Source organism: Lissotriton helveticus, chromosome 8, assembly GCF_964261635.1.
Source record: "Lissotriton helveticus chromosome 8, aLisHel1.1, whole genome shotgun sequence".
Taxonomy (NCBI): domain Eukaryota; kingdom Metazoa; phylum Chordata; class Amphibia; order Caudata; family Salamandridae; genus Lissotriton; species Lissotriton helveticus.
In genome coordinates this window covers 44,608,872-44,622,533 of record NC_136069.1, presented here as the reverse complement: position 1 = coordinate 44,622,533, position 13,662 = coordinate 44,608,872, and the positions used below count along the sequence as shown (strand labels likewise).

The window sequence follows — 13,662 nt, the reverse complement described above, 5'->3', positions numbered from 1 at the left end:
AAATAAATCTTGACAGAAGCTTATTTTTATAAAATTGGTGTGGATCGTGGGCGTGGCCAAGAGGGCTAACATGGCGGATGCAGCTTAGTGTAGCTCCGTCCCGCCTGCCGCATATCCAACGATTTATCCTGCTCCCCCACGCCGCTGTGCAGTCCTGAAGCGTGGAGATAGTCCTTGGACCGCAGGCGAAGCTCCGGTGCAGTCTGTTTATCGTGGGGGCGCCTGGAGGATCAGCTGAGAGGGGCAGCGGTCTGAGGCCTAGTCCGCACTGCAGCAGCCCGGACCTCGATTTTCAGTCCCCCGGCCGCAACGCACGAGAGGCGGCCGCAGAGAGGGGGAAGAGGCGAGTGAGCTGGCGCTCTAATTTTGCTGGCGGGTACCCGGAGCCTTCCCCGTGAGATCCGGAGGTGCGTGGGCAGCCACGGTGTGGCCGGATCCTTCCCGGGCAGTGCTATTGAGGCCCGGCAGCCGTCCGAGCCCGGAGGTAGGCCGCGAAGCCGGGACCCACAGTTTAGAGCCCCCTACCGAAAATATCCTTGTGGGGCGAGGCTCCGCGAGGGCTCAGGGGGCAAGTCGGCCCTCGTTGGCTGTTGATGTGTTGAGACGCATGTGTTCGGGAGCGGAGCCTGACATCCTTGTGTACGATTGGGGTGACCTGCGGCCCGATGGGGAGCCAGAGCTAAGGGGCGCCCTGACTATCTGTGGGGGCCCGGGGGGCCCTGGCCTGGATGAGACTCGGGCAGCACCTGCAGCGCCATGAGACGGGCACCGGACTACATGCCAGTGATATATGCCCATAGTGAGTGGCCCTCGGGTGTGGCAGAGTGATCCTGGACGCTAGGGCTTGCAGTGCAGGCCAGAACTGAGCACCTGGGAGCAGAGTTTGGGGAACGGGACTGGCGCACCAGCCCTGGAGACCGTTGGTTCCTGCGAGGGGCCCCTGAACACAGCGATAGCCCCATATTGTGGAGGAGTGGGGAACTGGGTGTTGGACCTTGGAATTGAAAGGCGGCCAGGCCCTGCGGGAACTGGATCCCTGCTATCGTCACAGAGGGGTGATTTCACGCATTGAAGTATCCGAAAGAGAGCTGTGTGGGCACCGGTCGGCGGGACGTCTGAGCTGGCGGTGAGTGCCCCAGGGTGCCAGTCAAGATGACGCGTGGTGGGAGCGGAGGGGGAGCCACGAAGCCTGGACCCATTGATAAGTATACGGAGCCCAATGGAGGGGCCGGGGCAGCGGGAGTCCCTCCAAACCCCGGTCCAGATAACGCAACGCTGCTAGCAGCTATAACCCAATCCCGAGATATGTTGGATGCAAAAATTGGGGCTGTGGGAGCGGACGTTACTCTGCTGCATCAAGACCTGCGTAATGCTGTAGCCCCCATCACTGAAGCCGAAACGAGGATATCGGGAGTGGAGGGTGATGTGGCAACCCTGAAGCGTAAGGTCACAAACAAGTAGAGTATACAGAAGAATCTAGCGCTCTGGGCCAAGGACGCGGAAGGGCGGGCCCGGCAGACCAACCTACGCTTTGTTGGGCTCCCGGAGGGTTGCGAGAAGGGCAACATGGAGAAATTCCTGACGCAATGGCTAACGAGCTGGCTTCCTCCGCGGACTCCCTATCAACCTGCTTTGTCATTGAGCAGGCACACAGGGCTTTGATTCAGAAACCGCCGGTTGGGTCCCGCCCCAGACCGGTCATTCCCAAATTATTGAATTATCATGACCGCGACATCATTTTACAACAGGCACGGGCAAAGGAATCTCTTCTCTATGAAAACCAGCGGATCCTTATTTTCCCTGACTACACAAATATGGTGCAACAACAACGGCAATCGTTTATAGCGGCCACAGCGCGATTGCGGGACCTCAAGCTCCCATATGCTCTGCTGTATCCTGCTCGCCTGAGAGTGGTGTTCCAGTCTCGCACACACTTTTTTGACAGTCGAGAAGAGGTTTTTCAATGGACCGACGAGACAGTGAAGGTGCGGGCGCATACCCCACAGGGCCTAGACTCCGAGGCTTCGCAGAGCGGAGAGCAGCCGCGGACTGCCCGAGGGTCAGGGGCAGGGGGAACTGGCGCTCCAGGTCCCAAAGGCGCTCCAACTCAGGGGGGGTGGAGGGAGGATCAAGGGGTGATGCTGAGCCTCCCATAGTTGACCCCTGATTGCAGGTCTCATAGGTAAAGGGGTTATGGTTATACCAAAGCATTGTAATGTTCTTGCCATTTCTGCCGGGGCCAGGTTCATGCTGATCTGGTGGAGTACTTAGCTGAGAAGGACTTTGAATGTATGATGTAGATTGTATTCGATGTCAGCGGGGTGGGGTGGGTTGTGGGGGGCGGGTTCTTCCCCTGGTTGGGATTAGTTGGGGGCAGGCTAGATGGTGGGTAGCGTGGGGGGATCCATTGGTGGGGCTGGGCTCAGGTCCTCTGTTGTGGGCCTTGGGCTACCTACGCCGCAATAGGTACTTCAGTGTTTTTGAGATATGGGGCTGGGAACCGGGAGTTGGGGGGGGGGGAGTTTCTTGTGTCACAATGGGGGTTTGTTGGGGTGGGGTCACACGACAATAAGGGCATCTCCTTGTCTTCTTTGCATGCATCCACAGGGCTCAGCGCAGGGGCGTTCCCCTTCATGGTTCACTGATGGTGGGCGTGGATGCTAAAGTGATGGGTACCGGAGCTTCCCTTCGAATCCTCAGCTGGAATGTGCGGGGTATGCTAGATCAAATTAAGAGGGGTGCTGTACTGCGACAGGCCAAACGAGAGTGCGCAGTTATACTATTTCTACAAGAAACGCATTTAATGGGTAATAAAACTCTTTGCTTGCAGCGATTTGGCTATCAGCAGGTCTTCCACGCAGGCTTTGCTAGAGGCTCCCGGGGGTGGCCATATTAGTGCATCGCAGGCTCTCTTACGTCCACGGCACCCAATGGGTTGATCCACAGGGCAGGTACATATTCATTAGGGGTACGATTGGGGAGGAGACCTTCATATTTGGTAGTGTATATGCCCCTCCTCCTCTGCAGCGGTCATTGGTAGAGAAGCTTTTTGCGCTCTGGGCCGACATTCCTGAGACATTAGCGTAGTAGGAGGGAACTGGAAAGATGTCATGGATGGGTTGGTGGACAGATGTAGGCCAGGAGGTGGGCGGGTGCCGGTAGCATCTACTAAGTTAGGAGGCATGGTTAAAAACTTAGATTGGGTGGACACATGGCGGTATTTACACGCACTTCGGCAGGAATACACATATGTTTCAGCAGTACATAACTCCTTCTCCAGGTTGGATTATATCTTTGTCCCAAGAGCAGTTATTAGTAGGGTAGGAGCGGCGGCTATTTTGCCGCGGGGGCTCTCAGATCATTCCCCGGTAAGTATTGAGCTACAGCTGGGCAGGGTGAGGCAGCCGTTTCGGTGGCGCCTCTCCACTTGGCACCTGCACAACGAAGACTATCAGAAACAAATGGGGGAGGCCATTACCCACTTCTTAGCTGAGAAGGTTGGATCGGTTCCAGCTGCCGAGACGGTGTGGGAGGCCATGAAGCCCACACTGCGGGGAGTGGACATTGCTTGGTGTGTGGCTGCGTGCCGTCAGCGCAAGGCAGACTTACTGCGTGCCGCGGCGGACATATAGACCCTGGAGCGACGCTATAGCGTCAGTGGAGAGAGTCGGATGATGGGACAACTTCTCCTAGTTCAAAAATCCTATTCGTCTCTGCTCTTAGAGGAGGCTCGTCAGGTGTGGCTGGCGACGCACAGCAGAATCTGTCAGTGGGAGATAAGTCTGGAACAATGCTGCACCGGCTTTGCCAGGGCACGTTCCAGGCTCAGACCTTGCAGAGGCTTCTGGATGCCGCTGGTGACCTGATCACAGACCCAAAGATGCTCGCTGAGAGTTTTGCGCTATACTACGCGAATCAGTATGCCCCAAATGAGATGGTAAACAGGTTCATAGTGGACCTACCGCCCCGGGCGGTGACGGACGAGGTGAGTGAGGACCTCGAGCTTCCATTGACAGCGGAGGAGTTGGGGAAGGCCCTGGGTGAACTAAATGCCGGGAAAGCTCCGGGACCTAATGGGTTCCCATGCGAGTTCTACAAGAAATATCACATTCATCTGGGTGCATCTTACAGGGCGGAACAAGAGGAGGCACGGGAACGTGGCTGCCTCCCCACAGACTGGAGACATGCTGAGGTAGTAGTGTTTGAGAAGCCGGGCAGGCCGCCGGAACAACATGCTTCTTATAGGCCTATTTCTCTACTGAATGTTGAGGCAAATATTTTGGCCAAGGCGCTGGCCAATTGTCTCCTGCCCCATATTGCGGGACTTGTCCACCCTGGCCAGGCCAGGTTCATGCCCCATAGGGCTACCAGGCATAAAATTCGTAGGGCCCATGTAGCGTGGCGGCAGTTCAGGACACCGGGGTGCAGGCGGCTCTTCTTTTAGCTGATATTGATAGGGCCTTTGACTCCCTAAGTTGGGTATACTTATTTGCGTTACTACCCAGGCTTAACCTAGGGCCTCGTTTCCTGTCCTACCTGTGATTATTATACACTGACCTGACAGCCTCGGTAAGGGTAGCAGGTGCCATATCCTCTAAATTTGCAATCGGGCGAGGTACCAGGCAAGGCTGCCCTCTCTCGCCTTACCTATTTGCTTTGGCAATGGAGCCGCTGGCGGCCTGGGTACGTATGGACGCGCAGCTTAGCGGATTCGAGTGGGAGTTGGGGCCATCTGACAGAATAGCCCTGTACGCGGATGACGTTTTGTTTTTTCTTACCAACTTTAACAGATCAGGCCCGTATACTGGAGATAATGCAAATTTTTGGTGATACCTCTGGCCTGTACCTGAACCCCTGTAAATCGTCTCTATGGGTGCTGGGTGACCAGTCCGGAGTTGGGGACTGGGCTTCCGCGTTACAGGTAGCAGTTGGGGGCATCAAATACCTCGGAGTGTTTCTCTCAGAGATCCCGGCGGTCTCCTGGGAGCACAATTTGGTGCCGATCTGGGATCGGGTCCGGACTGAAATGAAGACTTGGTCCCGTATGCCCCTCACTATCTAAGGCAGATCGGCCATTTTTAAAATGGTGGCACTCCCCCGATGCTCTACCAATTACAGAATCATCCCTATCCGATATCTCCCCAGTGGTTCCGCCAAGTAAATTCAGCGCTGGGGCAATTTCTTTGGGCGCGAGGTGTGGTAAGGGTGGCATTGCGGACGTGTTTTCTTTCAACGTATTGTGGTGGTCTAGTGACCTCAGATATCCTCTCCTACTATCAGGCCTCCCATCTCCTCGTTTTGAATGAATGGTGGTACGGGGACATAGGCGACTCAGCGTACGCCCTGGAACGACACCTGCTGGGGTCTGATTCTCTGCATAAGATACTGTACGCGGCACAGCTTCGAAGGAGGCTGCCGCCGACTACTCAGCTAGTATTTCAGATTTGGAGGCAGGCATTGCATTGCATGGGATGGTGGGGCAAGCTAACCAAGGAAACCCCTCTGTGGAATAATGGACACCTTCCTGCTCTGGAGTCCCATCGGGGATTCAGGGGATGGGACAATATAGGGATCTCGAGACTGGGGGATGTAATGTCGGGTACTATACTTAAATCCTTTCAGGACCTCCAAACGAAGTACGACATGCCCCGGTCCCAATTTTTCCAATTTATGCAGTTTCGCCAAGCTATTGCACCAAGCCTGGTGGGTCTAGATTCCCTCCCGGAATGTAGTCCCTTGGAAGCCAAGGTCTTCACGGGAGATTTAGGAAATAAAAAGATATCTCGCATTTATCAGACTCTAGTCACATATTGTTCCTCGACATTGCAGAAGCTTTGAGAGTCATGGGAAGGAGCTGTTGGAGCACTGGAGAAGGAGGATTGGCGAGAGGCACTGGAGGCCCCTAGAAGCGCGGCTATAGCGATGTGACTGCGGCTTATTCAATTCAAATATTTACACAGAATTTACTACACTAGGGAGAGGTTGTGGAGGGCAGGCCTCATTGCATCCCCGAACTGTCTTAGATGTGAGGGGGAGGTAGGAACATTGCTTCACACGGTGTGGGATTGTACTTCACTGGCTAGATTCTGGAGAGGGGTGTGGGGCTGTCTGTCTGAGGTCCTGGGGTGGGAACTCCCACGCACAGCGCGATTGGGTTTGCTACATGTGATGGAAGAAGTTGGGGGGAACAGGTACAAGAGGCATCTGTGGATATTAGGCCTGACCCTTGCTAAGAACGATATTGCAAAAGCATGGAAAGATCCCCGAGCTCCTTCTGTTCCGGTGTGGAAGAAGGGATTACATTTCTGCATGGGACTAGTGCAGCCGATCTTTGTGGCCCGAGGCTGCCCGCGTAAGCACTATCGGATTTGGAAGAGGTGGGCTGATTACAGGGGCCTGTGGCTGGGATCTCCGGTAGAGCGGGAGGCTACTGTGGGGATTATGTGATGGGCCACGATTGAGGATGTATGTAGATTCTGGACTGAGATCTCATTTGCTGAACAGGGGAGACGGTGTTGTGTGACCAGGGGGGGGGGAGAGTTGGGGGGTGAGGGTGGGGGGAGGGAAATTAACATTGTTCAGTTTGATATTGTTGCCTGACAAAATGATGTAAAGATTGCTATGACAATGATGCCTTGTAATGATTGCCGGCTTCCTCTGGAATGCGGGGTGCTGCACTATGTGTGCAATCTATCAAATAAAATCTGTTTTAAAAAAAAATGGTGTGGATCTCCTTTTTGTGTCGTGTATCATTTATTAATCACTGTGTGCATAACAAATGTCTTACACTCCTCTGTGTTAGGCCCAAGGCTGCTCGACTACACTACCACAATTGGAACACTTTGTGTTTACATTGAGTCCTGTACACTTCTGGGGGAATCTTTGGACTCTTTGCACGATATAACCACTTAGTGGTATAGCATATAAAGAGCCAGCTTCCTACGCAGACACTTAATGATGTTTTATGGGCAGAGAATAAGAAAAATTTGCAAAACAACACATTGCGGAAACTCAGCTAAGATGTAGGAGTAGGTCTACCCAACATCAAGTGCTATAATTATGGCCACAGGAATTATGCAATTGTGCGGCTGCTGCATTTTTTACATTATTATGGATTTGACGCATTTGCCACATAATCTATTATATGCTTCATAATCTGCAGATTTTAACCCAAAAAATGTGTTTCTAGCTCAAATGATTCAAATGTAACTAAAAATGCAGCAACACATTTTGCCGCGAAGCCAAAGGCCTTTGTAAAGGTTGGCTGGTCACCTTTCTGTTGCCAAAGTGGTACTTAGGAGATGCAAGCTATGCCCAGACTGTGTTGACAAGTCTAAAAATGTGAAAATAATGAAGTAATACTATCACAAAATATGCAACATTACACTGCATTATTTGCCTTTTCTTGCCGCATAATTTGGCCCTGTCGCATAATTCCAGTGCCTAGGACTATAATCAAACATGTCAACTGGGATCTTTGGTAGAATGAGCACAAGCAGCAATAGAAAAGGACTTAGTTTTATGGATCAAGCTATAGGAGGGGTACACGCTGAACAAATTCTATGATTTGCCTAAATAGAGAGAGAGTGGGGTCTTTACTCTTACCCAGTAACCACTGCAACATTAGATGACTGGGACCGGGTGTCCGTGAAGGGGAGCTTCACTGTCTTCCCATCTACTCTAATACCCATTCTAATATAATCTGAAATTTACCCCAGTACAATTCAACTGCAGCTTTGAAATATAGTGGAAGAAAGATGTACAAGAATAGGGAATATGTTCAAAGGGGAGGAGCTCAGACTTTTTTAGGAATATACTGTCCCAGTACAATATGCTGGAACCTGGACGATTTTGCTTCACACAGATTGGACACTTGGTCTTAAATCCAAAAGTGAAACAAGTAGTTTGTAGGTCCATAACTAAATTCAAACAGTGGCTTCTAACCATAGATAGTGATTAAAACAAATGCCTTCTGATATATTCCATTAATTTACTCAGGCGACAAGGGCCCTGATGATGCCAAGACTAAGAATTTGGGAGACCAAAGTGAGCGAGGCACTTTCGATGAAAGATTGGAAAGAGATACGCCAGGAAACAGAATAGAGCACGCACGGCCACAACAAAAGAGACACTTTTTTAAACTTCTACTTATTGATACTACACCCCTCAGAAATTTTGGGAATAGGGTAAGAGTCACCCAAGGACAAGCTGTCAGATCCGTATCCTATGGTAATGCCCCAAACTACAAAACTTTTGGGCGGTGGTGCTCCATGCGGTAGACTTTATGTTCAATACTAATATCCTGAGATTTCAGGTATATGTGATATTGGGGGTAGTAAATCCACAAACTTCACCTCTACACTCTGAGAGAGATAAACTGATATCCATAGCTTTTTGTGCATCAAAGAAAGCTATACTGCCACTATGGGGTAAGGTTAAGGCACCAGACTATAGGGATTGGGTATTATGGCATGTATTGGGTATGGGTTAATAGCTTTCCCTAGGTCATCTACTCTTTTGCCAGTTCTCCAGTCTCTTTCTCCAGCTCACAGGAAGAGGGGACGTCAGATCACTTCTGCTCATACCTCTTTCTTCCTTTACTTCAGATATGACCTGTAGAAATCTCTTTCTTAAAAACGTTACATACGTCTTATACTTGGACAAAAAAAGAAAACATACATCAATTCTCATCTATTAGCTCAAATGCACCAATCAAAATTACCATAGAACTGTGAGTGCATTTATTCACATTTTTAGGTGTCCAGAATGTCCAGTTTTTTTTCTAGCGCTTACCAGCACACAGCTTTTCTGCTTTGTGCATAAACAGGCTGGAGACTTTCTGATGCAGGAATTACAAGTAAATGTCCCCTGCATTGTGCACCTCAGTCAATTACTCAAATAGACGACTCACCTGGATTTCCTCCTCCATCTCTCAGTTCCTCCTGGGAAAAAGTTTTTTTAACTGGAAAACAGTGTGCACTCCTAGAAGCAGCAACTGTATCTCCTGAAAGACATAATGATAGGAACAATATTGTGAAATCACAGAAGTGCACAACCCAGAAGTGGGTGAAACAAACAAGTTACTTACCTTGGGCAACGCATATTTCGGTAGCTACTCTAACCATAGACTCCTTGCCTTGTGAATTTTCCCAGGTATCAGATTAGATCGGGAAACTTTTTGCAACAATTCGCTCACAAGGTAACAAGTGATATTGTGCGGCCCCACGGTAGGCCCTTTTTATGCCGTACCTTCGCACACATACGTCCTTTTCTTTCTGATCTCTATCCGCGTTGACGCACACAGATCTACTGAAATCAGATTATGGCAGTGTGCAGACTTCTACATTTGGATCTTATTAATTGGCTACCTGAGTCCATTCCACTGAAAGAGGAGGAGGGTGGGTCAATGAAGAATCTGCGGTTAGAGTATCCACTAGAAAAGCTATTACTAGGCTAGTAACTTATTCTTCTGATAGAGACTTCTAACCGCAGATTCCTCACCTCCTAAATATATACCAAAGCAGTACCTACTTGAGTGTAGGGGCTGTGGAATGGCTCAGACCAGGACATCCTGCAGGACTGATTGGGTAAAGTGCCTGTCCCGCTTAATCTGAATGTCCAGAGCAGGGCGGAGTTTTGCTCAGGTGCAAAATTGGGCCCTGCTGCTGTGACAAGCGGTCCTACCAAAGAGGCAGTCAAATTGGAAGAAGTGCTTATGGCCAGAGAATTCGAGTACCAAATCCCCCTCACCCAGTCCGAAGCCAGTAGGATGACTTGGACCCGGTCTTTCTTGATCTTTTTCAGCATTTTGGGCAGAGGAGAGAGGGGTGGTAAAGCATACAAGAGTCCAGACCCAATGCTAGCTGAAGGGAGGACTGCCTTGGGAACTCCAGTGCACAAATGCTTGCACGCGGCTCGCCTCTGCGATGGTGAATAGATTGAACCGGGGATCCCCCCCTTTGGTGGCATTCTCCTCGTGCCACCTCTGAGTATAACCACCACTCATGATCTGCTAGGCAACGATGAGTGAATTCATCCACCCTGGTATTTATAGATCCTGCCAGGTGTTGGATGACAAGGGAAATGCCATGGGCATTCACCCACTTCCACACATGAAGAGCCTCCTAACATAGAACCAACGACCCCACACTGCTCTGTTTGTTGTAATATCACATGGCAGTCATGCGGTTTGTAAGAACCTATACCTATTGCCTTTTGATGGTTGGGGGGGGAACGCCTTCAGTACCAAGATAATTGCTCACAACTCCAGCAGGTTTATGTGGATGAGAGCCTCCACCACAGGCCAGTGTCCGCTGATCTCCACCTCCCAGATGACTTCCGAATTCCAGCAATGATGCATCAGTCATGATGGTGAGTTCTGCATGGGTTATGGAGAGAGGTCTGCGGCAGGTCCAGCTGTGTTTGAGTAGCCACCACTGCAGATCTTTTGCTGTCTCTTGAAAATGAACCTACTGAGACTACAGAACCCACTCGAGCACCCACATGTCACCTGGTGTGGTCCACAAGCAGGAGGCCAAGAGGCCAAGAATCCTCAGAGCTGCCCTCACAGGAGAAGCAGGTCAATGGTTGAAACGTCAGGATCATAGCATGAATGTCCCGGACACCTTGAAATTTAGAAAAGCATTATATCTATGGAGGCTCCAATGAAGAGGAGATGTTGTGAAGGGGTCAGGTGTGTCTTTGACAAGTTGATAGAGAAGCCTAACAATGTCAACAGGTCAGCCATCGTCAGGAGGAGTTTGACACATGTTTGAGGTGAACCTGCCTTCATTAACCAGTTGCCAAGGCATGGGAAGATTGGCAATCCCTGCAGATGGGCTGTGACCACCACCATCACTTTGGTGAACACCCAGGAGGCACAGGCAAAGCCAAATGGCAGCACGGAGAACTGAAATTGGTCCTGGGCTTCTAGAAACAACAGATAATGCCTGTGGGACTGCAGAAGGTGAATGTAAAAATATGCATCCTGCAAGCCCCTGTGCTACCATCCAGTCTCCTGCATGCACCGCAGACAGAACTTGGGCACGGGTGAGCATCTTGAACTTGTCCTTCCTGAAGAAGAAGTGTAGAGGGCGCAGATCAAGGATAGGACAAAGGCCTCTGTCCTTTTTCGGCACCAGGAAATAATGGTAGTAGCAACTAGTCCTGATCTTTGATGCTGGCACCTTTTCTATTGCCCTCTTGTCCAAGAGAGCTTGAACTTCTCCATCAAGGGCAAGCGATTCACCGGGAGGTGCAGGTAGAATGGCCAGAGGATAGGACAGAAAAGGTAGGGATTATCTATTTTGTATGATCTGGAGCATCTATTGATCAGACATGATGATTCTCCAGCCAGTCAGGTGAAAGATTACACGATCTTTACTTGGCGATCGTGAGTAGCAAAGGACAAATTAAAGTGAGTTTGCAGTGGCTGCAGGGGGAGGGGCTGGTGTTTGGGTCGCTTGTGCTCTTAAAGGCCTGGGCACTGTTGGCCCGACTTCCAGCCTTAACTTCAAAAGGACTGGAACGCCTATTGTTCCTGATCGCAAAATCGTCTCTGCCTGTTGGTAGTCCCTACCAAGGCTTCAAAAGGGGCGCTACTGCTAGGTGAACTGTCAGAGATAATCTTGCTCTCTTTGAATCTATGGGCTGAGTCTGCCTTCGCTCCGTATAGCACAGAGCAGTTGAAAGACACGTCCATGAGGTTCTGCTGAACATCAGACGAGAAGCCCATGGAGCTAAATCCAGGCATAGGGCCTAAGCTCTACTCTGTTGCTGACAGCCCTACCCATACAATTAGTAGTGTCCAGACTGGATGTTATTAAGTATTTTGCAGCATCCTGCCCATTCAATATGAGCCATTGTAAGATTGGACAGAGTTCCGGAGGAACAGCTGGGAAGATGTCCGCCACTTTCTCCCATAACGCATGCGCATATCTGCTCAGAAGGCATGTTATACTGACAGAGCGAGGGTGTGGCTGGTGGACGAGAACATTTGTTCAGCAAATATCTCCATCCTTTTGAACTCACCGTCAGGTGAAGTGGTACTGAAACAACAGGGGGTTCAGGAAGCTGGGAGATGCCTGTACCATTATGCTTTCTGGAGTAGGGTGTTGCAGCAGAAAAAAAGTCCAGGTCTCCAGGTGCAGGCCTTTGCCGCCTCACCATTTGCCTACAGACTGAGGGGCAAGATTCTGGTTTTGCCAAGTGTGAGCAAATGGTGTGTATTATATGGTGTTGTTGTGCAAACTCACTGTACCACCTTGTTTAGATCCAGTAGGTGTCGTCTGTAAATATCCTCAGCTCAACCCAGGTAGCTGTGTCATTGAGCAGCAAGGCTTACACAGAAGAACAAGAGTAAAGCATTGTCACGTGGCACATAGGGACATTATCGTTTTTCACAAATTAGCATGAGCACGTTGCAGCTTGCCTGCTACTTTGCACATGTTACTACACGTCTTTATTGTTTGCAATAATTTCAAAAGACTGCTTTCACATGAAAACCCATCGCTACGTTCACTCTTTGCATGTTCCTGGGATTTTGACTGAACATTATGTGCCAGGTCGAACAACAATGCCCCTTATTATTTGATTCTGGCCAGCCCTTAGACAAAACATACCTATGCAGCATACTTGGCTTTTTAGTGGGGTGCACGAATAAGTGAGACACACTTGGAGAGGGACCACTCCAGGGAGAAGAGCACCCATGATGTAGATCTACTGACAGAGCCCAGAGATCTTCAATTATATAATAATACTTCTTCTTAACAAGGGGATGGAGGTTAGGCACTATAGTTCTTTCTCCATTGTCTTTTTATGATGACATCTCCCTTCATGATTTATTGACTGACTGCTATGCTGACAATATTTGTACTATGCATTTTCCTGCTTGTTGTGGCTCGTATACTACATGTAGGGCACGCTATTTAAAATAAATATTTTAAACAGTTTTGTGTCTCCATCACAACTTAAAAGGGCGTGTCTTGTTACCGCGATTCATGAGAGATCTGGGAGTGTTGCATTCTGGACTAGTCGGTCCTGGGTTCGTGGGTACTAAGGTGGTGGGAAGACTCAGTCCCTATATACCAAGGTCCCATTTCCTACGCATAGTTCTGTATTTGTGCAGAATCCCTGCAACAGCATTTAAACAGCACAAAAACAATTCAAGAAGAAATCAACCCGACACCAGAGAAATCCAAAACCAATTTATAAAAATAGACTGTAGAATGAAAGTCAACGAATTGGACACTAAATAACTCTTTCAAGGAAAATTTAGTTGTGTCAATGCGGTTCGTTAGAAAGACTTGGGGAAACCAAGTAAGACAGGGAACTAGTCAGGGGGACCATCAAGTGCTCCTGATGTAAGGGATGAAGGATGCTGCAGATGCTCTAAGGATGTAACGGATGTGGTGCGGTCAGTCAGGGACTCCCTGAATTGATTCCGCAGTCCACGAAGGTGATCAAGTGGTCCACATTGCAAAGTCGATGTCCCACATAGCCCTCTCCAGTCTGGCCAAAGTCCAGTCGCCAACAGACTACCATCTGCCCACTGTCGCGGCCGCAGGCCGATCCTGCCTGAGTCAATAACTCACCTTCTGAGGGTCCAAGTGACAGGATGTGGCTACCTCAGGACTACACACCCCAAGTAAAACCGGTTTGGCT

General features: G+C 49.8%; 1 protein-coding gene across 1 annotated transcript in view; it reads right to left on the bottom strand.

Annotated features, from left to right (window-relative positions):
• Positions 1–13,662, bottom strand: part of LOC144773705 (uncharacterized) — a 195,689-nt gene that overhangs the window by 137,218 nt on the left and 44,809 nt on the right. Inside the window, 1 exon segment of the mRNA XM_078658850.1 lies at positions 8,912–9,004. Coding sequence (XP_078514976.1) covers positions 8,912–9,004 — 93 coding nt within the window.